The sequence below is a fragment of the Genypterus blacodes genome, unplaced genomic scaffold, assembly GCF_046128005.1.
Source record: "Genypterus blacodes isolate CSIRO-AG114 ecotype Tasmania unplaced genomic scaffold, CSIRO-AGI_Gbla_v1 ptg000158l_1, whole genome shotgun sequence".
In the NCBI taxonomy this organism is placed as follows: domain Eukaryota; kingdom Metazoa; phylum Chordata; class Actinopteri; order Ophidiiformes; family Ophidiidae; genus Genypterus; species Genypterus blacodes.
Window position 1 is genome coordinate 1,415,064 of NW_027466959.1, and position 23,624 is coordinate 1,438,687.

The window sequence follows — 23,624 nt, forward strand, 5'->3', positions numbered from 1 at the left end:
AATTCATTGTTGATCATTCTAGGATGGCACAGAGGGAATCTTCCTCCTCTTCCTCCTCCTCCTCCTCTCCTCTCCCACCCACGTGTGGAGGACGGGAAAAGGGCAGTGACGTCACACGGGGCTGGTCTTGCCATTTATTAGTCTCAGAGCCAAACACCAGGTTTACCAGCACACTGCTGCTCTGTCCGGCTAGCAACAGCGGGGATGACTGCCTAGCGAAACTTTCTACAACGTCAACAGAAACATTCACCGACAGCGAGCCGAATTTACCTTTAAATGAAGCTGGAACAACATTCTCTCTTTTGTTTTCCTAAGGTGGCGAAAAAGGGACAAAGTTTCCGCACTAAGTTTGAATGTTAAAAGTTATATTGACGTTTGCATAGTATTCGTTTGTCTGTTTTGATTTTTGACCTCTGGAATACTTCAGGCTATTTTTCTTTTCTTTGCTCGCTGTGATGCGCAGACTCGTGATGGTTCTCCTGTCACTGGCGATCTTTGTAGGATTCTTAAGCATTCTGACTTCAGCTGACAAGGTAAGTGCTCCAAGTGTCTCTCCTCTGCTGCCTCATTATGCATTCAAGTGTGCACGTTTCCCACAGAAAAGTGACAAATTGATAATAAAAAGTCCAAACGTGAAGCAGAAAGATGCCTCTGTCTCCGTGACACACACTCTCTAGTTTGCTGGACACGTAAACTGTTAAACATCTGCTTGATTAAATGGCCAAATGATTTGCTTCAGCATACAGTTCCCTCTGCACTCTCATAGGTTTTGCCTGTTACATAAGACATAAGTAAAATAGAGCATTTGTGTTGAAAGTTTACAAGCAGCAGATCCTCACGGGTGCAGCCAAGCGGTGCCGGAGTGACGGATCTGCTGCTCACCGACACAGCCTGTCAATATAAAGTCTTGTCTGTGTCTAATCCATCATATTATAGTGCCTTTATATGAGTTCATTCATACACCGATATGGAACCAGCAGCTGTGACTTGTTGCCAGAAAGGAAAGTCAAAGTGTCTTAGTGTTGGAGAGACAGGAAATAGGATCACTTTGACCAGATTGGTTGATAATGTCGTTAATTACTTCATAGATTATTTTATCTAACATAGGGGTGTGTTTGATTCTTTTTGCAGAAATCTCCCAGTGTAATGTTTTTCAGAGTGAAATATAGTTTGAGGATATTCTACATATATGTACATTATCATATTTGGTGTTTTCCCTCAGGTTCTGTCTTTACCAAACAAACATGAACTCTGTATCTGTGTCAAAAACTACATTTACATATCTGTTGTGTTTTATATGATTACGTTCAAATACATTTATGTGGTTTGTGAATGTACTGTATATGTTTAGAAAAGTGTTGAAATTGTGGAAATGCTACCTCCTCTTCCATCTGGGGCCTAGATGGTAGAGGTGTTACTAGGCAATAACACTTCTGCCTAGTAACACAAAAGTGGCAAATGTTACCTGCCCTCATGTGTCACTATGGCACTCCTGAATAATTGTCATCCACCAAACATTTGTCATATCACATTCAAATATGGCTTTTGTGTAAATAAAATGCCAACAGTCTATCTATTTAGATGTTTTTGAATATTTAAGACACTAATAAAGTTACAAATTAAAAATATCTGCTGTCAAATGTTTCATGTAGAAGTCTTGGTTGCAGTTATAAAAACAGACGATATGTATCTATGTAATCATACACCAAAAATAGTTATCGTTCCAAAAACTAGAGATCCTGAGAAGTTACTTAGTGTGTGTGTGTGTGTGTGTGTGTGTGTGTGTGTGTGTGTGCTCTGTGAACATCTCAGTCACATCTCCCTGGGCTGATAAAGCGTTTAATGTGACGTTGTCTTTTTTGTTTACAGGATGATGGAGTAGATAGAAATGGTAAGTCCTACTTATTTCTTATTCTAATTGATTGATTATTTATTAACTGGTAAATTGCCACTGGTAGAGGGAGTGTGTGTGAGGAGCTCTGTAGAAATGATTAGATAGAAAATGTGATGTGAATGTAAATGTGAAAACTCTCGATATTTCAATGCATTTCAAAAGTTGGAAGATAAAAGGATGAAGAAAGAAAAAGGGCTGAAAGAGATTTGAGGGCAGTTTGAAGATTTGCTCCATTTGCTTTGAATGGGAGCATGTGGAAAAAGCTGAAACATCCTGTATCTGTAAACAATGCTGAATATTATTAAATTATATTATTAAATTATAATTATGATCGTTGACAACCTTAATGACCCAGCTGTAGTGAAGATGTGGTAGTCGCTTTGAAGTTTGTAGCTAAGAGTGTGTATTAGTCAGGTTGCACAATGAGTTGCAACTTTGGTAAGACTTCTCCAAGCCTTTACCAGCAAGTCCAGTTGCCTAAGATTGTCTTTCCTTGGATTGTGGTTAGATTGTTGAAGGTTGTGTGCATTTTTAAAGTGTGATGACATTTCTAGGTGTGAAGGAGTGAAAAGAATACTTAACCGAATAGCTTTCACTTAGAATTGTGTACCATAAGTTCTGGTGTGCGTGTGATGACCTCATAGGTCACAAACGTATTACGTGTCCGTCTGCACCTCCGTTGGTGGACAGTGGGAACCAAGCAGCGATAAGCTTAAGCATTATTGTGGAGAAAAGGGGAAAATCCAGAACAGTGGAGGAGCTGTCTAGCTTACACTTTCTGAACATGTGGGATCTATTGAGGAGCTTCTTGTGTCAAGCAAATTACAAATTCATTCAATTATCCCGCGTTACTATAGAAATGTAATTGGATCACGAGTTAGACACACACCAAGACAACTCAGTTCACTCCTGGTATGTCTTTAACCAGTGGACATTTCTGATACAATTAAGTTGGCCACAAGTGATTCAATGAAGAAGGACCCCTGGTTAAATAATGCACAAATGAGAAACGATGTTGTCATGCTCTCAAACTTGTGATGTTCCTGTTATGTTTACGGCTAGAATGATATTTGAATCTTGGTTGGCAGAGAGAGAAACACAGAGTTCAGAGCGTGGCCCTCTGGACATGACAGCAGCAGTTGATTGAGGATGAACAGCATTGCAGTTCTATATTTGTGCAGTAGTGTCTTTATTACATTTTTGTCCCTCTTGGTGTTCCTCTTGTACTCAAAACAGATTTCTACTCTGGTGTTTTATTCTTTCAGACAAACTGATGAGCAGGCTAAAGGAATATGGCTTTGTGACTCCCTTCAGCACGGACTCTCATGGGCGCTATGTGTCACACCTTCTCTCAGCCACTCACAAGCAGCGAGTCAAGAGGGAGCTCTCTCCTACCACTCAATCTGAACAAAGGCTCTTTTTCAACATCACTGCTTTTGGAAAGGAGTTCCATCTGTGCCTTCATCCAAACAACAGGCTGGTTGCTCCAGGTGCAATGGTGGAGTGGCATGACGAAGACATTTGGAATATCAGTAACACAACAGATGATTCCAGTAGAGCGGTCAACCAGACGGTACACGGGATTCAGCACCGTGAGCTGCTAAAGACAGACTGCACCTTCATTGGCGATATCACAGATGTTCCAGGGGCCTCGGTTGCCATTAACAACTGTGATGGACTGGTAAGTTCTTATGGGCCATAAAGCCCTTTAGCTTTTCCTTCAGACCCTGTTATTTCTGGCATCTCTTTAGTAAGGGAATTGAGATGTCAGTAGAGAGTTAAACATAAGGACAAGGTATTTTTACAACACATTGTTCTCCAAGATGTTCTTCAATTGATTCATTTTGTATTTGTACAAAGGTTTGTCATGGATGAGTTGCCGTATAACACAAGTCCCTTTGATTGTCCACAAAAGCCTGGAGTCCTCATAAAACACTTGATCAGCTAATGGAAAATGACTTGGGCCACAATCTCTTAAACTCTAACGCCCGCTCGATACTTTTGGACTCAATAGCACCCAGGAAGGAAGATTGATATTTTACATTAGCGTGCCATGATATTAACACATTAAACGGAAATATATTATACAGTATTATTCTGCAGTAGACACAGCATGACAAGACAGGCATTTGGTTTCCATGACAATGAAACCATCAACCACCAAATGATGTTGAAGAAATAAGACATAATAAGGTCCTGAAATTGGGGATCTAACTTCTTTTGATACAAAGATTTTATGCAGAATTTCTACCATTGTAATATTTTTCTAAAGAAAAGGTAAAAACAACTGAACATCCACTCATCATCAGCTGCATGTTCAATAAAAACTGAATAATCATGCACATAGCAATGAAAGAAGTTTTGTATTTCAATTAAATGGAGTGACCCGAGGGAACCTTGTGACCTTTATTGCTTTAAATAAATCAAACTAAAACACATTTAAATGCCATAGACTGAATTATGGGGACCGTTTGATGCATTCACTGCAATCAAGCACTTTGTAGCTGAACTTCTGCACTTCTCAGCTAGTTGTTTGGCTCAATCCCAAGGTCATTATCCTGTTGGTGGAGCCGTGACCTGCGACTGACACGGCTCTCTGACACCCTGTGCTAGACGCAGCAACCCATTACATAACTGAAGGCCCTCCATGTTTCACAATTGCGATGGGGTTCATTGAAAGCTTAATTTTTCTTCTTTCAACAGAGAGCTGATGTGACTCATCAAAAAGCTCCAAATTTCTTTGGAGAAGTATTGTGGTTTGTTGACGTGCTTTTTAGCAAACTCCAATTGGGCTTTTCAAGGTTTCTTTTTTATAAGTGGGTCTTACTGGGTCTTCCTCCATGGAGCCCAATCATACAAACAATGTTTTAAAGTTTTCCTTCTGATAGTGTTAGTAAACGTGGTCATAGGAACATCAGCTTTTGTCTTGCAGCCTTTTATCACTGCAATCCATTCATCTCCCAATGGTATCAATAGTTTGATCCAGGCCATTTTCATGTTTTTTTATTTAAGATTATTGTTTTTCAGATTATTATTATTATGGGGCATCCCAGGAACCCTTTTGTAATTGTACAGATGTTATTATTATGATATTATCTTGGCATCAGATCATTTATAACTAACCCTAACTACCTCACTACTCCAAACAATATTGATGCAAAGCTCCCAGCTGACATGTGTGTGCAGCATTGTACAGTAGAGGAAGTTTTGCTGTGATCAAATACAATGTTTAGGCTCGGAAAACAAATCAATAAAAGACGATCATATAACTTATTAACTGAACGTATTTCCCAGTGCCTGCATTGACAAATTGAGGGCTGGTACCTTGACAGCTTTCTGACTCATAATTAACTTAGGCAGAAATGAGCCAACAACAAATATAAAGGTATACGACCACAGAACAGCACCTCAGGGTGTCACAGCCGTCGCCACTAATGGCTCCTCCCACCTCCATGTCAAGGCAACGCTAAGAAAGATGTCCTGCAAGGAGTTAGAGAGAGAGAGAGAGAGAGAGAGAGAGAGATCTGAGTACCGTGTTCTTATCAATCTTTCTTTTTGTGTTTCTGTTTTTCAAAAGCGCTCTTATACTTTTAAAGGTTCTTGTACTTTAGAGTTTATTGTATACATGTCAAATGAAAGATACTACAAATATGGATGGAAAATGAAATTACTTTAGTCTGCCATGTTTTTACAAAGCTGTGTTTATTATCAAACACTTATGAGTTACAAAGTACCGACTTTTTTCTCCTACTGTTGGGAAACGTTCACTCTTCTAGCAGATCAGAAAAAGCCTTTGGTGTTTTTCTCCCCTTAACTTCTTTGAAAGGCTCGGAATGAAATGGTAGGTAATGATGACGAAGGTTTACACACAATTTTGAAAGCAAACACACCTTTGAACAACAGCGAGGGTAAAAGGTGGCAGTGTCCCGGCTCAATCCAGGCTTTTTCCTTTTTTTTCCAAACTTTCACTACCTCAACTTTTTTTTTTTTTTCGTTTTCGTTTCAGTCATACTGATCTCCCTAAGAAGTTTACACTGAAAGAGACTGTTTTTGAAGAACTGGACCCCTTCAGCTTAATCCCATATGTTTTCTTTGGCAGGAGCTGGACTGTCTGCTTGGCCAGCGCTGATGTTGGGATATTAAATTGATGGAACGCAGGACTCTTGATCCTGTTTTTTTGAAGGTTGTATTTAGGTACCAACTGGCTGGCTGGCTGGCTGGCTTTCTGGCTGGCTGGCTGGCTGGCTGGCTGTCAGACATCTGCAATTGTCTCTTCTATTAGCAGACATCCCTGAATACTAAATGGCAAACGTACTAGATATGAATGCTCTCATGCTACGTCAGGTATAGCAGCCAAACAAGACGCGTTCTTCAGGCTATTTGACTTGGTGAATAGATTCATATTACTATACTGCATCTGGAGAAGAGATTCCTAGATGCAGATGTTTAGATTAAGGTGGAATGATGCATGGATACAATAGCACACATAATGATGACCTCATAGTTGCAGCTGCTGATATTAAATCTTAAGTATAAGTTTACATCTGTTCTGGTTTTTAAATGAATATATAGTGTGTCCCTGCCGATTCCTCAACCTAAACATGGCTTGATTTCCTTTCCTTCTAAGGCCCTCCTTGTGTCAGTCACTCTGTCTCTCTTTTTCTCGACTAGACTTTAAAGTGCTCATATTTACTATTCATGAATATTTCAGGTCTGTGTCTTTGCTTAATTTGGTTTGTGAATTAGAGTTTGAAGGACAAACGTTTGTTTATAGTGCGTCTGTGCCTTCACGTCACATGAGGGGGGATTTTGTGAATAGCAGTCACATCTCAGCACTTTGCTCTGTGTGAACTTGATCAGGGGCCTCTTCTTCTCTTCATGGTAAGGAGATGAATGAGTTAGCAGGATTTAATTGTGGACGATTTGGGAGAATCTTGCGAGGAACTCTCTGTTCTTCCAAGCAGTTTTTGGAGTTGTTGTCATAGCAACACATCTGCAAGATCAAATCTGCTGGGGAACAGGATTAGATTAGATCACACCTTGAAACATGCACAGTTCAACAACTCTATGGTTTCTAACAGGACAGCCAGTTGACATCGGGGCAATCATTTTAAAAGTTGTGATGGAGTTTGTGATACGCTCTGCTCTGAGTTATGTGTTAGATTGCTTAGAGCTGGTTTATAAGCAGCAGCTATGACCGGCTTTTCCTCCTCCTCCTCCGGATGGAAACGTGCAGTGTGTGGTGTCTCATGTTTGTCGTGTTCCCAAAATATTTAAGTTTTGTTTGACACAGCTTCCATACAGTGTGGCTCTTGTCCAGTTCCCATTCCGCTCTCCCTTCAACCTAATAGAAGCTAAAGTGCTTCCATAAGCAAGCTTTTAATACGGATTCTAATTACACGTGCTTCTCATTTGTGCTCTCCATTGCCTGTACGCCGGCTGCTGCATGTCCGGACTAAGTTATCATCATTTAGGAAATTGATTCTTGACGTTCACAGTCTATCCTATGAAGGGATGGATCTATTTTTTTCTTGTCTTAGGGTCAGATGTACTTAGGCTTTTTGCGTTGGTTTGGGATGCACATATGAAACATTCTGCTGCTGGGGCATGGAAGTGCAGTTGGCACTTCAGTAACCTGAGTCATGGCACGGTGCATTTCTCTCCTTCATGCATATGCAGTTAAGGGAGGGTCGTGCAAATAATGGGCAGGGATATGACAACTGTGGTTAATTACATATTCCATTTAACTTTGTGTGTCAAACAAGTGTCACACTATTCACGGGGCAGTTTCTCTGCCTCCGATGAAACAGGTGCAAATACAGAAGGCGCATTTTGTTGTGTTGAGTGGAGCTGAATACACTGTTATTACACTGTTATGGCAGGGAAACAGATAAATCAATTTCCCCAGATCCAACAAAGACATTCAACGCACTAAACATGAGTCCACCAGCTCCAGTGGCTTTGGAATTATTAGATTATATATTCATTGTCTGAGAAATGATTCTAGCTTCTCCTGCTACATTGACTTTATTTGTAGTTGTACCCATGACCAATATAGTCTTGAAAACACCACATAATGCAGATATTTCCTTGATTTCCAGCCTCAGAGGCCAGACAGTTTAATATAGGCCAGTGTTTCATATATTTTGGTTATCGGTGCTGCTGATTGTCATTATAACTGCTGTATGAGTCCCATCTCTCTACAGGCTCACTAACTTGGTGTTCTGTTGCAGGCTGGGATGATCCGCACGGACTCAGATGAGTACTTTATCGAGCCACTGGAGAGAGGCACCCAGGATCAGGAGGCACAAGGCCGGGTCCACGTTGTTTACCGCAGGTCTGCTCTGCTGCAGGCCTCATCTGACATCTCTGTGGACTACCGGCTCCAGGGTAGGTCACTGTCTGTAGGTCACTGTCTGTAGGTCACTGTCTGACTGTTTATACCTGTGTAGAATTGCTCCCCAACAAGTTAAATAAGATTTGATGAATGGCTCTGTTACACATGTGCAAGGTAAACTTACAAATGACTACAAAAGTTCTCAAAATTGCCAAGTTCTCTGAAGAAACCCTCTCAAGAACAGCTATCAGTGCTACCTTATAGGGCTCTAGTGTTAAAGGTGTAGGGAGGAGTAATGTGACGAGCAGGGAAGGTAACGATTCCTCACCATGCTTCACACTCACCCAATGCCTCAATTGAGATCATATCAAGTGAGAATTGCATAGTTTCACTTAAACAATGGAGGCTCAATCGTATCTTGTGACAGGGTTGCCAGGTTGATTCTCCACACTGACTGGCTGATAGCAATGATGGAGGAATTCCTTCAGCTTTCATATCCCCTGCTGCTGTAAAGCCTCTGAGCAAGGCAGGCCCTTCCTCGGTGGTCCTAATCAGTCAATGAGAACTTTTGAGAGTTGAGACCATAACACACACATTTGGTGGTTAAGCTTGATTTAACTAATAGCTGAATTAGTCTTTCAAATACAGAAATAATAAAAGTGTTTGGTGGATAAAGGAAGTGTCTGCAAGGGTCCAACTTCTTAATAATGATATTTATAATAATTGTTTGAATGATGAACCAGCAGATTTGACATCTAAAGCTCATATTGTCAGAAGTACAAACATTGAATGCATTTGGAGTAACTTTGGAGTGACTGGAAGGTTCAAAGTCATTTTAGTCTCTGAGAGTTGGGGAGAGAAATGTCAGGCTGGAGATTTAAGGCTTGTTGCCGTGGTGGCACCAGTCTTTGTTTCTTGGAAGAGCAGAGTGAGCGTTGGCGCAGCATAAACCTGAAAGGGAATTCAGATGAGCTGCGTGCTGATTGGTTGTGGTATGTCAGTATTGGCTGGGATGAGGGGGTTGAGGTGAAAGTGTCACCGCTGCATATTTTCAATTTAGCAGCAGTATTTACTTAGAATGAACACAAACATTTCAATGCCCTGAGATAAGAAGCTTCTCACCTGTGGAGATGTGATTTCCATCCAAGACAAAGTTCTTCAGTTCCATCCCATCAGTGTGATTTGTAACAGTCTGAAGGAAATACTGAGGCTGGGTCTCTGTCCAGAGCCATGAAGGGATTTGCGTCACTCCACAGGAAATGAAATGCCAACTGACTCTCCTTCACACACACACACACACGCTTTATCAACCTATAAGCACAGCGTTCTTTGTAACTGTTGCCTCATAGATCAACAATGAGACGGTGGTGTTACCCAATGACAAACAATAATGTAGGCAAACACCAACAAATGCAATAAAGATTAAATACGTTTTAGAACTTAAACATTCTTCTGTGTTTATTTGCCCGGGTGTCGGTGGAAATCTGCTCTGTCTGCTCAGGTGGCAGACAGACAGGTTACCTACCTCTGGGTCATTTTTAGCTTAGCCTTTTGCATCTTGCTGCACAGTGGCACATGTGGGCAGGCATTGCTCAGGAGCCCTACATCCCTGGGACCTGACTGTGGGCAAGGGCAAGGTGGAGGGGGCTTGCACACACTAGCAGTCAGAAGTAGCACTGAGGGGAGGTCCTGTGCGTTTGAAGTAGGGACCTCAGAGGGCCTGTTTACACACTCTGTCTCCCTCGCTCGCTCTCCACAATCCACAATCCCAACACTGTAAGAGTTGGGCCACAGCTGAGATGGGAGCTATTTCTCCTTATTTATTTAAGCTCCCCTTTAGTGGCCCCACCAATGAATTTAAGCAGCTCTAAAAATGAAAATGGGCTGCACTTGAATTTATGGCTGGCCAAAGTAATGTCTTCAATGAAACTTCATGCAAGATTTTTGTTATTATTGTTATTTATTTATTTCTCTGGGGAAAGTTTACTTGGCATGTGAGATCTTTGTTTAGGAAATGGTCACCTTAGATTTCTGTTCAGATATACAGACACTTGCTGGTCTCAAGTATATTTGAGTTGAGAATCTTCTTCTTCAGTGTATTTAGCCAGGTGAGAAAACAGGTGCAACTAAAGTAAACTAAACTGCTTAATATCTGTGTCTCTTCTGTCTTGATTCCTTTACAGAACCAGAATTGGATCTTGGAGGGAGTTATGACAACGTAGCCAGGCAGGTCAACCAGACTGTCCGCAGACGGCGAGATGCCGGGGAGGACGACTACAACATAGAGATCCTTTTGGGAGTTGATGACTCTGTGGTTCGTTTCCATGGCAAGGAGCATGTGCAGAACTACCTGCTCACACTCATGAATATTGTAAGTAGCAGCTTCAATATTGATATAACTTCAATACCCAGGACTCTAGCTAGCATTACACACATTATGTCATTAGAAACTTCTGCTTTGAAAGATCTGCACATGTGTTATATGTGTTGTTAGAGAGAAAACAGCCTCTCATGAGAACTAAGACCTTAAAATCTTCAAAAAACCACCTTTAACTTTCAGCCAATAGAAAGCTTCCTATAGAGAATCATTTGCTGGCTGTTCTTGCTCACTCACTCTGCAGGTGGATTTGCTTTTTGTTTTCAACTTGCTATCTTTCTGTCCGACCTTGTGCTGCTTATTTGTTCTACCTGTATTTGTATTGTCTCCTAAATACACACTACACATACACACATGTCAACACTCATTCTCTTCACTGGGAAGGTTTCTTTGGTCGTGCCAACACAATCACATTTGTGTGATTATGGTACAGGCTAAACACTGGAAACGCTTGTGGAAGTTGTGAGGGTTTTTTTTTATTGGTGACTACACTTCGACCTGTGATAGCTTGATTGGTATCTAACAGACAGACAGACAGAAACAATGACTGAGTGAACAGTAGGACTTGGACATGGACACTGAAGCGACCCTCCTTGTCCCCTGGTTGATTTGTAATTTCTGTTTGTTAGGTGAATGAGATTTACCACGATGAGTCACTGGGAGTTCACATCAACGTTGTTCTGGTGAGGATGATCATGATTGGGTACGCCAAGGTGAGGCTCATCTCTGTTCACTTCCCACCGCTGTTTTGAAAAATGTGTGTGTTTATAAGCTGCATCTATACACAGACAAGAATTTGCACAGTATGTTCATTTGACATTGATGTTGTAATATAATGTATTGCCTCATTGATTGAAGTTTGTCCTGCCTCCCTGATCTGTTGTCTGGCAGTCCATTAGTCTCATCGAAAGAGGCAACCCATCACGAAGCCTGGAGAATGTGTGTCGCTGGGCATTTGTGCAGCAGAAAGGCGACCTTGATCACGCCGAACACCACGACCATGCAATCTTCCTCACTCGCCAAGGCTTTGGACCCACTGGGATGCAGGGTAAGGGCCAAAGAAAAGGAAAATTCATATGTCTGCATTAGGCGTTTTAGCTTTCCATCTGTGGTTCATCCTAAATATCATTCAAGCTGGCTTGCACAGAAGCCGTGTGCAGGTAAAGGTGTTCACGTGCATGGCCAACAAAACTAAACAACAACTTGCCGGTGGCGATAGAAATACCGCTTCTATCTGCAAGTGTGCGATAGAAGCTTTCCCTGTTGAACTATAGACCTCTGATAGATTTGACCTTTGCTTCTCTATGAAAATGCTCAAGGATTAAATTTGTTTTTGAACTGTAAAAATGTACAGGTGAGCTCATTCATGTTTTGAAACGGATCCCATAAAGCCGGTCTCTTCTCCCCTCTTCTTCTTCTTCTCCTGCCTCCTCCAGGTTATGCTCCAGTGACAGGAATGTGCCACCCGATCAGGAGCTGCACTCTGAACCATGAAGATGGCTTCTCCTCCGCTTTTGTTGTTGCCCATGAAACTGGACATGTGTATGGTTTTTTCTTGTTGTTGTAGTAGTTGATGTGTGTGTGTGTGTGTGTGTGTGTGTGGCAGCTGTTATCATCTTCAAAGGTAACACACTATGGCAAATGGTGTGTTGTGATTGAGAAGACACAGTGTCACTACACAGAAATCCCTGGTAATCTGTATTATTGAAAGATTTTTTTCAAGCACTCAAAGCTCTGTATATTAGTGGAAAGTTTTAATAGGAGCAGACGTGTAGCAATTTTGTAGGAAGAAGTGGAAGGAAACAAATACAGTTTGTCAGAGAGAGAAGGTAGCAGGAGAGGCTGAAGGATGAGGAGTGTTATGGAGTCTTTGCCAGACTGCTTGAAGTAACTGGATGAGAGAGAGAGCTGCAGAGGGCACAGAGGAGAGTATTACACAGGTGGGACTGTATTGATCTATCAAGGTACCCCAGCAGGTGGCCTGGTTTTTCTGAGCCTTTGATAATCACAGAGAGCTGAGCTGTTGACCTGCAAGGTAACCTGTGACCTCTGGCCCTGCATGGACAGTATGGATGTATGATGGCCGAGCACAGTGCTACTCCTCACACACACACACACACACACACACACAGATACATGACACTGCCTTGTCTTTTTAAAGTAATACTCCTCTGGCAGTGTTTGGAGCATTTGCTCACTGCATCTCTCTGTGGGAGCAGATTGGGAATGGAGCACGACGGCCAAGGCAACCGCTGTGGGGATGAAACGGTGATGGGGAGTGTGATGGCTCCTCTGGTGCAGGCGGCCTTCCACAGGTACCACTGGTCCATGTGCAGCGGACAGGAGCTGAAGCGATACATCCAGTGAGTCAGACTGCATCTTTACAAACATGGGCGAGGATTGTATTGTTGTTTTTTTGCGTTAATTCATGTTACCATTAATCAATGCACAAAACAAAATGTGTTCATGTCATAAACTGTATGTCAGTCATGTTGTGAATATATGAGTGATGTATTTTCTTCTATAATATTTAAACATTATAGATAAGTATCCCTTAGTTAGTTTTGAATGTAACTTTATCGTTATGGGGATGTATATATTGCCTTTCTGTAAGTTGTTTGACGTGAGTCTTGTATCCTGGCAGCACGTATTCCTGTCTCCTGGACGACCCCTTCAAACATGACTGGCCACAGCTTCCAGAACTTCCTGGAATCAACTACTCCATGGATGAGCAGTGTCGATTTGACTTTGGTGTGGGCTATAAGATCTGCACTTCAGTGAGTATGACCTCAGACATTGTTTCATGTTTTAGCAGTATTATCATGTAATACACACATCAGCCTTTTCACACATTTCTGTTTTCCAGTTCCGCACCTTTGACCCATGTAAGCAGCTGTGGTGCAGTCACCCAGACAATCCCTACTTCTGCAAAACCAAGAAGGGGCCGCCTCTTGATGGTACAGAGTGTGCGCCTGGAAAAGTGAGTTTCATCTGGGAGTTGCGTATAGATATTCTGTTCTCTCTGCTGCATTCCTATATGATCATGTTCTGCAGTTCCTCTCCTTAACCCTGTGATCTTCTTCTGTAGTGGTGCTATAAAGGTCACTGCATGTGGAAGAGCCCTAATCAACTGAAGCAGGATGGCAACTGGGGCTCCTGGAGCAAATCTGGCTCCTGCTCCCGGTCCTGTGGGACAGGGGTTCGCTTCAGGACGCGACAATGCAACAATCCAGCGTGAGAAGCCAACACAACAAAAAGTTTATATTATTCTGTTTAGGCATTTTGACGAGCAGGAAAATGGCTCATTTAAATAAAGAGATGCTCACCGGCATTCTGATCTGTTCCACTCACTCAGGCCTTCCTATGGTGGTCAGGACTGCACAGGACTGAACCATGAGTATCATCTCTGCAACATGGAGGACTGTCCAAAGCACTTTGAAGATTTCCGAGCCCAGCAGTGCCAGCTCTGCAACTCCCACTTTGAATTCCAGTCTACTAAACACCATTGGATGCCCTATGAGCACCCAGACGGTAAGACAGAGGAAGTGTCGACACATCGCTGCGTTCTGTTTACCAGGTGGCTTCCTCTGCTCTGAGAGGCAGCGTCTGGATGATGTAATGATAAATCCATACATGGGGATACAGGGGATCTCATTAATTGAAGAGTAATCAGTGCTTTGGTTGCAGCCAATAAGAGATGCCACCTGTACTGCCAGTCAAAGGAGACGGGAGACGTCGCCTACATGAAGCAGTTGGTGCATGATGGGACACGGTGCTCCTACAAGGATGCCTTCAGCGTCTGCGTGCGTGGAGAATGTGTGGTAAGGATGTAAGCAACTTTACTGTGAAGGACAACTTTGTGTTTTAAACATATCCCGATGTTTCGTATTGCCTTCTGAAATCTGTTGTATTGTTATTTAAAAGCATTTCCTGTGTAGGTTCAAGTCTAACTGCCAAAATAGACATTAAGGATTTGGAATAAAAGGGAGTGGAAAAGTCATGTTCAGTTGATCTATCTGTGTGATTGCTGACTCAAGAGACTCGGCCCAGTTATCTAAACAGTTTGATTCATATCCTATCCTTCTCATATGCTTCTGCCTGCCTGCTTGTTTGTGTTTGCAGAAGGTTGGCTGTGACAGAGAAATCGGCTCCAACAAGGTGGAGGATAAATGTGGAGTTTGTGGCGGTCACAACTCTCACTGCCGCACCATTAAAGGATCTTTCACCAGAACACCAAAGAAAACTGGTAAGAAGTGTTCACAGTGAACACACTTTTCCATGACTTAGTCTTCCTAATTTATTTCAAGTGCTTATAAAACTCTAGCTTATCAATGGATGCTGTAAATAAAAAGAGAACCTATGAGACACCACCTGTAGAGCAACCACCGCCTCACAAAGGACCGTAAAGAATGACATGACATCATTATTTTTACTCATTGGTAATGCAGGAGTTTTGGCCCATTAAAGAAACCATTTGTTAAGTTAAGGTTAACCATAAGAGTATTGAGCAGAGTGCTGTTTTCAGTGCAGGAGCGATTGCGTACTTTAGAGTGCTTATGGCCACTTAGCAAATGGAAAAGAGGAAGCTTCACACTAGCAGCATGTGTTGCAGGTTTGCTGTACTGGGTTGCATCAGATTATAAGGTGGGATATGAAATAAATATGGGTAAAAACAAAGGTATTAGCTCTTCACTGCACTCCTCCCAAAAGAATACAGGACTCGTACAAGCTACAGCCTGAGAGGGCAAAGGCAGCCTGAGAGTGTTACAGTATGAATGATACACAGTCAGATGTTGTTGTTATGGTGGATCATATGTCACTGTCATGTTCTGCAAAGATGCCTTCAGGTGATGTTGCACGGGGAAAGAGTAACACTGTAGTGAGAGAGAGAGAGAGAGAGAGAGAGAGAGAGAGAGAGAGAGAGAGAGAGAGAGAGAGAGAGAGAGAACACTGCAGTACTAACCGTCTCCTTCCCATTTTAAGGGAAGATCAGAAGTGCCTTCTCCTTACCCAAAGGAGCTCGAAATGTGTTTTTGAATGAAACGGAAGAATCCAGAAATGTACTTGGTGAGTCATGATAAGTTTGCAAGTGGTGGGCATCCCTGTCTTTGCTGCTGTAGTCTGAGTCGTGTTTCTAAAGCCTCATTGAAGCACGAGTGAAGGTTCTATCATTCACATCAGGTGAGCACAGAATCAGAATCAACCTCAAGGAAGAAGTTATGTACAAAAAAATATACTGGTGTTTAAATTTGACAGTTTATAAAGACATATACAGATACAGATGTTGTGACTGATCAGGAGCCATTGTTGACACAGCTGGTGGATGTGAATGAAGAACCTTTATTTTGTGTCAATGACATTTTTCCCTAGAGGCTTCTCCCAGGAGGAGCCGTGATCTAGAAGTCTTATCTCTACCGTTTTCCCCTTAAACTTTACATCTTAGTGGAGCAAAGATTCTTTAAGGTGCCTGATGCCCACCTCTGCAAATGCACAGATGGTTCTGTGTCTACTGGACTAACTTCTCCTTCTCTTATCTTTCCTGACACCTTTTGCTTACGCTACAACAACAAACTTGGCAAAGGTTACCTTAAGATGTTTCTCATTCCCCCTGGAGCTAGACATGTGATCATACATGAGCGTGAGGCCTTCCCTCAGATCCTTGGTAAGTGCAACTTACTAACATGAACACATGTTATGAATGCAACCACAGCTGACCAGAGTCTTTATGAGAGCAAAGGATGTCTGCCAATGACTAACCAATATCTTTATGTCAACAAATAATGTCTTGAATGTTGTAGTCTGCATGGGAACTCATCTATAAGCTTTTATTACAAAGATTTATAAATGTGTGAGAGGAGCTTTTTATAGCACTGAACTTTATTTACATCATCAGTTAAATAAAGTTAAATTCATATATTATATATTTTACATCATGTGTGTGTACGTGATGTAAAATGTGAATTATATAGATATATATATATGAAATTGCTGGATACATTTACAGAGTGTCTGTTCTTCATAATGTATCTACAGAAAACATCCAGAGGAGTTTTCTGGTTTTGCAGTGTAAAGGTCCTCGGCTAAAATATCTTCATTCAGGATTCAAACAACTTGCTTTAAAATGTGTTCCCTTTAAACATTATTATTATCTTTATTATATCTTATTATGAGATCTGATCACAGTCCACATGTCAGTCAGATCTGAAGAGGCCGTCTCTGCAGTGACAAAGCTCCATTTAAGGAAACTCCCACCTAAATAACTTCGTGAACAGCGAGGGGAGCCGGGCGAGGAGGCAGGGTGACGTTGCCAACACGTGGGCTGGTTCCATGAATGAACATACTGTATATACTCTGTACATGTTTCATTTACACGTGGTCACTGTGACGGAGAACCTGTGACTCACAGTGCCACCCTGATCCCACACACACTGTATCTCATGAGTCAGATTGGATAGGGATCCAGTTCAAGCTGTCCACATCTACACGCTGCATTTACCTCATATGACCCATCTAGATCACTCAGAACGAGGTCGATGTGAGTGAAAGGTGCCTAGTGTGCAGTGAATAAGAATTCAAATTCTTCAAATGAAGTTTCAACGTGGAAGAAGATATTTTTCTATCTCTGTGCGTTGTGATATTGATTGGATAATGCCCTGGATTTGTGCTCCATATGTAATGTTCAGGATGATTTACAGGAAGGTAGTGTGTACGATTTATCACCGGTACATTCCAATGTAACACTCAGAAATCAGTTGACAACCTTCTGAAAGGGCTTTAAGGGTCCTACCTCCCTAAAGACTTCTCTCTTGCTGGATGCCTGTAGCTGGTGTGTCCATTCTTCTCCTGCACAGTTTTTTTCTTTCATCTTCATTCCTTTTTCACTTGGGCACTGCAGGAAAACAATCATGTGTTTCTGCTAGTTTGTTTGTGGTTTCAGTAGGAGTGTGAACAGGGAGAGTCAGGTGTAGTTTAGGTTTACTGCCAACACCAGTTCAGCAAAAACCAGCGAAGATCAAGTCCATTTTGGTTGAATCTAGCATTTCTGGTTGGGCTTTGGTTCATTAGGGTGGGGAGACGTTCCTTAGGAATGCTTCAATCTCTCCTGTATACACATTCTACTCTGGAGTGTAAAGACTTGAGTAGAAAGTTCTGAGGCAGATGCGTAACATCAGGACAGACAAGGCAGCACAGCACGTCTGTGTTTTTGAGCGTCTTTAAGAAGACAGCAGAGTTTGTCCTTTAGTCCTCCAACCAAAGAATCAAGTCACAAGTCAAGTTACCTCTTCAGTGAAGTTACTGGACCTCTTCTCTGCCTTTTTCAGCTTGCGCTCAGACAAAGCCTTCAAATGACCAATCAGGGAAATGCGTCCATTTGAAACGAAACAGACAGTGGTAAGTGGTAGAGATGAACGATCATGTGATATGATTTAAATTGGACAAAAGAGGAAAAACGGGCGTTCTGTGAGGACGAGCTGGCCGGTTTGGAATTGTTCTCTAGTTCTCTTATTTTGAAGGAACCCCCTGGGTCATTTTACAGTAATGTCTGATGGAAGAGGCCAGTTGGTTGTTTGCCAATTGAAGGAATTGAAGGATTACAAAAGTTATTGTTAGTGTGTCAATAGAGAAGTTTGCTGGATCAGTACTGATGAAGATGTTTTGGTCTTCTGATGAAGCAGGTCAGGTGATGGAGCAGATAGAGTGGAGAAGCTTGCAGCAGTAGTAGTTTGGCCGTTGGTCATTTTTTCCCTCTTTGTCGGTGGGAGTTGTGAAGGTTCTCGGTCATCCAGGTCATCGTATCCTAGGAAAGTAGATCTTCAGGCAACTGGACTTGGAAGTACAGACTTGAAGATGTTTGGCCTTTCATCCGAGGTGCTTAGGGCCAGAAACTGGTCCACCCAAAGGATTCAGCAGTTCACCTGCACTTATACAACTACACTTATACAACTACACTTATACTTAAAAAGCCTTAGTAAGATTCTGATTCATTTCATTTGTCCTCTGCATATAAAGGTCCTGACCCTTTCTATAAGGCTTTAAAGTAATCCTGGATTCACCCTGGAGGAGGATCAGCACTGTTACAAAGACAGTCTGCAAAATGAACAGTTCACATGTGTACAAATGCTACAGTTAATAAGTGCAAATGGCAAAATTGTCCAAATTAATGGTAGAACTCTGTAAATTGTGTATGTAATGATAATAGTAAACTAAATTTAAAGTAAAGCTGTGTTAAAATAACACCTTTTATCAGTGATATGTATTGATTCTGTATTTCTCACAGTTCAACACATTAAAACATATAAGAATGTTTTACAGTCAAGTTTACAGGACAGTAAAGAGAAAGTTAGGTCATTAAAGATGCAGTAGGACACAGTTAGCAGAGGAACTCATCCGAACACTGTGCGTCCCTCAGCACTCACTGCAAATCATTGAGGTTTCAGTTAATAAACTGAATTGGCAACATATCAGAGATTCTTTACTCACCATTAGTTTTTGTTAGCTCATGATATGGAGAAGCATTTTAATAAGACTTTTTCCCCCTCCGTCTTTGCCATCTCTCTCTCCTCTTAACAAATGACTCACAGCAATCAAGAACCAGGCAACAGGACATTACATTCTCAACGGAAAAGGGGAGGAGGTCAAGTCCAAAAGCTTCATTGACTTGGGCGTAGAATGGCACTACAACATCGAGGAGGACGTGGAGACTCTACACACTGATGGACCTCTGCATGATCCTGTGGTGGTGCTGGTAATGGAGAGTGTGTGTGTGTGTGTGTGTGTCTGTGTGTGTGTGTGTGTGTGTGTGTGTGTGTGTGTCTACAATAATAACATTTTCTTTTCTTCCTTGTTGGTTTTCAGATTATACCCAAAGACAATGAAACCCGCTCTACTCTAACATACAAGTACATCATCCATGAAGACTCAGTGCCCATCAATAACAACAATGTCATCCAGGAGGACACGTATGAGTGGGCTCTGAAGAGCTGGTCTCCATGCTCCAAGCCCTGTGCTGGAGGTAAGACACACACATGAGACCAATGTCAAGTTTGACATGAATACCCAGGAGTAATTACATTCTATTTATAGATCCATACATTGACCCCACTCACACTGATCAGTTTCAGAGGCATCCTTCCTTTCCTTGCCTTTCATGACTCACAGCCCCATCTTGCCTCGTGATGGTCTCAATGTGAAGGGAGCTTGATTGAATGTACATGTACCATCTGTGTGTGTAGGCTTTCAATACACCAAGTACGGATGTCGAAAGAAGGGAGACACCAAGATGGTCCATCGAGGTTACTGTGACGTCAGCAAGAAGCCAAAGCCCATCCGCCGAATGTGTAACCTACAAGACTGTACACAGCCACAGTGAGTGTGTGCGTGTGTGTGTGTGTGTGTGTGTGTGTGTGTGTGTGTGTGTGTGTGTGTGTGTGTGTGTGTGTGTGTGTGTGTGTGTGGACCTGATCAGTGACCCCCTCCTCTCCTGCTGGCTTGTGTGTAGGTGGATCTCTGAGGAATGGGAGCATTGCACCAAAACATGTGGCAGCCTGGGCTTCCAGATCCGGATTGTCCACTGTGTGCAGTTCCTCCACGATGGCACCAACCGCTCGGTCCACAGTAAATACTGCAGCGGAGACAAACCAGAGAGCCGGAGACCCTGCAACAGGGTTCCCTGCCCCGCCCAGTGGAGGACTGGAGTCTGGTCCGAGGTTCAGTATCAACAACAACAACAACAACTACTACTATCCAAGTTCAATTCTGTGTTGATCATATTTTCCACAACTCCTTCTCATTTATTGTTTTATTTGTTGTTGACTGAAATCCAAGCTGGTTAGTTCTCTCATCTCACTATCCTGAGATTTCCTTTTGCTTTTGGAATTTGGTTCCACTGATTTGTGAAATTGGCCCCGGTCTTATCTCAAGCTGGGTCCTTTTCCTGTGATAATGATTGTTTTGAACGTCCCACAGTGCTCGGTGACTTGTGGCGAGGGTATGGAGAGACGTCTGGTCACTTGCCGAATCAAAGATCAGTGTTACGGAGAGAAACCTGAAGCTATGAGACAATGCAGACCAGGACCCTGCCACGGTAACACTCTCCATGTTATGTAGTCAATACTAACGGAGACTTGATTGATCCTTTACTGTCTACAAATTGCGATTTCATTGAGGTTTGCTTTCTCTGTCTGACTTTCAGATGAACCGTGTGTTGGAGACAAATCCATTTTCTGCCAGATGGAGGTCCTGGCCCGCTATTGTTCTATTCCAGGCTACAACAAACTCTGCTGCGACTCCTGCAGCAAGCGCCTGTCTCTGTTCTCCGAGCCAGCCGAGACAGATCTGCACTTTGGATCGACGCCTCATCAGTTAGAGACACTAGTGGCCTCAGCAGTCGCCAACAACGCCCAAGGAGGTAGACAAGGCTCAGTCAGAGAATCCATGACACCGGCCCATCTAGTGAAGAACACCAGTCCTGCCCCGCTCAGGAAAGCCCCGTCAAAGGTCACAGCGGCGTGGAGGCGGGGTCAGCAGCAGCCGGGTCAGGGCGGCAGGTAGCTGCCTGTCTGTCACCGTCACAGCTTTGGTGCTCATGTGGTTTAAAGAGGCGGGTAAATACAATGGAGGTTCAAAGTTCAGGCAGCTTGACGTATAGATGATCCAGGTCATCTTCTGAGCTGGAGAGATGAACATTATTAATGTACAGGACAGATATTCACCTCATTCTGTGTCTCATAACTAAATCACCACAGAGAGAAAGGGGGGAAATAGAAATGAAAGTGCTGGTTCACTTTGTGTTTCCATTCTGCACGCCCGGCCTGCATGACTTCACTCTGACTCTGTCACTCTGCAGGGAGGAGCCTCCTCACCATGTGGACCTTTGGAGCTCACGCCTTCACATTTACATTAGGAAGGGTTTTTAAATGTTTTTAAAAAGGATTTCAAAGTTTGCTACATGGTCGACTGGGAACTTTACTCATATCAGATAAAAAGCTTAAGAACTAAATACACTAAGTACTTATATGATCATGTATTATATACAATATAATGTGATAAATATTACATTCATAATAATTAAAGCCTTATTATTATTATTATTATTATTATTATTATTATTATTTAAGTAATCATACAGGGATGTGAATTAGTTCAAAAGTATCTTTCTGCTGAGTACTTCAACACACACATACACACCTCTAATGATGCTTAGATCTTTTTCTGAATCTTAATATTTCATCTGATCACAGCCTCACCTTTGACCCAAAGAGCCACAGTGCAGTGTTACATTCAAAGGTGTGTTCTTCTCTGTCCTGTTACTGGAGTTATCATTGAATGGGTCGAGTCCCTGATGTGTGCCGGCCCGTGTTGAGCTCATCTTTTATAAAGGAACACATCGCTGTAATTATGACTTTTTTTTTTTACACAGAACTGTAGTTTGATGTTCATTTAGTATGTTAGTGTTGCTTCACTGCATAGAACCTCCAAATGATGCACCAAAGGTCCAATGAAATGAAGATCTAGAAACTAAATGAAACATCAAACAGCAGAGGAGGCACAGTAAGGGAGTTGTTAAGGACTTACTGAGACTCCTCTGCTGTTTTAGCTTTGTCTCATTAGAATGTAAAAAGATGGTGGTGCTGGTTAAGATCACATGGCAGCAAAGTTCACAATAAGAAATTTGAGAGCAATGTGGTGCAGAAGTTTCGTTTCTAAAGATTCCTGTTAATTTTGTGCAAATATCAGTGTTATTATAGGAAAACAAGCCGAGGATCTTAAAGTCTGACTTCCTTTGAGTTTCTTGCTTTGGTGTCTTCTCATTAGACACGTTGGATAGGACATTATTATGAAGGGACTCTAATTGTTGTTGTGAGTGCTTTGAGCCAAACATTGAAGTTTTCCTATTTCTTGTGAAAACGTTCCCAGCACCTTGTTTAGGAAACTTCAAATGCAAGCTGAGAGAAGGGAAGGAACATTAGAAGACACAAGTCAGAATAAACATCAGCTGAAGTCCGAATAAAAGTTTGAAGAAGAATCCAACATAGCTTATTTTAATATGATAGTTTCCTTGAATGCGGTGCAGGAGGGGAGTTGCTGGTGAATTCTCTTCCTGATGTCTCACTGCACTGCATCACAGCCGTCCACTCGTCTGAACTGAGCTCTATTGCAAGAAAAAGAAACTAGATTGACTTTCTGTGGAACGTTTTTACCCAAAAATATTACTAAATACTACACGTGTTTTTATGGAAGAAGAAGAAGAAGAAGGAAGAAGCAGAGTGAAATCTATTTATTTGAAATGATCTTACAGCATCCGGCTGCTGTAACAGAAACACAGGTGTGTGTCTGTGTTTACAGTATTAACAGTGGCAGCAAATGAACCAAACTGATTAAACTTATGTCAGCATATTGTTCCATCTCTACTTATGACAGAGGAGGCATGACGTTTTGTTGCAAACTATTATTGTAAATAAACGAGCTCAGTGTTGAGATATTCGATAGAGATCACAGTGCTGTTTGTTTGTTCACAGCATATTAGTAGAAACAGATTCTACCTTTTAATAATAGATACTGCCAAAAAAAACACTGAAATGGATGTTTTTTTTTTTAAATGTTGTTTGTAGTTGTCAGTATTGTCCATCGACCGTTTTGTTCACGTGATGGTGATTGATTACAAAGCTTGTAGTTCTTCTGTAGCTGTAGCTGACACAAGATGATTCTTCTGACATCCCGTGTTCTGTTTATCAAACTCCTTATGCCATGGTTACTTCCATCGTCATGGCGATGAGTCACTCTGTGTGCGACTTGCTTCTCTGTGTATTTGTGTAGATTAGAGTGTTCACTTCTGATGCTGTGTATTATAATGGGGAGCAAATTACAATAAATGTATGATTGACTTAATTGTTGGGCCCACTTGTTAAAATTCATATTTTTGCCATGAGGTGTTAAGTTAATTTCATGATTCTGCAATTCTTCTGTAAACCAGCTGAGTGTGGATGTGTGATGTCCCGCCGCTTCCACTAGGTGTC

The 23,624-nt window shown here is 42.0% G+C and overlaps 1 protein-coding gene across 3 annotated transcripts; it reads left to right on the plus strand.

The window, feature by feature from the left end:
* Positions 1-154: 154 nt before the first annotated feature.
* adamts3 (ADAM metallopeptidase with thrombospondin type 1 motif, 3) lies at positions 155-23,496 on the plus strand. 3 transcript variants are annotated; one of them, XM_076167438.1, is made up of 24 exons: positions 155-315; positions 464-533; positions 1,870-1,891; positions 3,160-3,575; positions 8,128-8,284; positions 10,415-10,602; positions 11,238-11,321; positions 11,500-11,656; positions 12,045-12,150; positions 12,828-12,971; positions 13,253-13,385; positions 13,475-13,588; positions 13,697-13,842; positions 13,964-14,139; positions 14,296-14,429; positions 14,731-14,854; positions 15,592-15,675; positions 16,190-16,270; positions 19,191-19,354; positions 19,465-19,621; positions 19,842-19,974; positions 20,108-20,315; positions 20,575-20,692; positions 20,801-23,496. In XM_076167438.1, the coding sequence occupies exons 2-24, from the start codon at positions 471-473 to the stop codon at positions 21,157-21,159; spliced, it is 3,468 nt and encodes a 1,155-aa protein (XP_076023553.1). In that variant the 5' UTR covers positions 155-315; positions 464-470; the 3' UTR covers positions 21,160-23,496. The 3 variants fall into 3 exon arrangements, with proteins under 3 accessions (XP_076023553.1, XP_076023552.1, XP_076023555.1); XM_076167437.1 differs by having other exon boundaries at positions 155-533; XM_076167440.1 differs by lacking the exon at positions 15,592-15,675 and having other exon boundaries at positions 155-533.
* Positions 23,497-23,624: the final 128 nt, after the last annotated feature.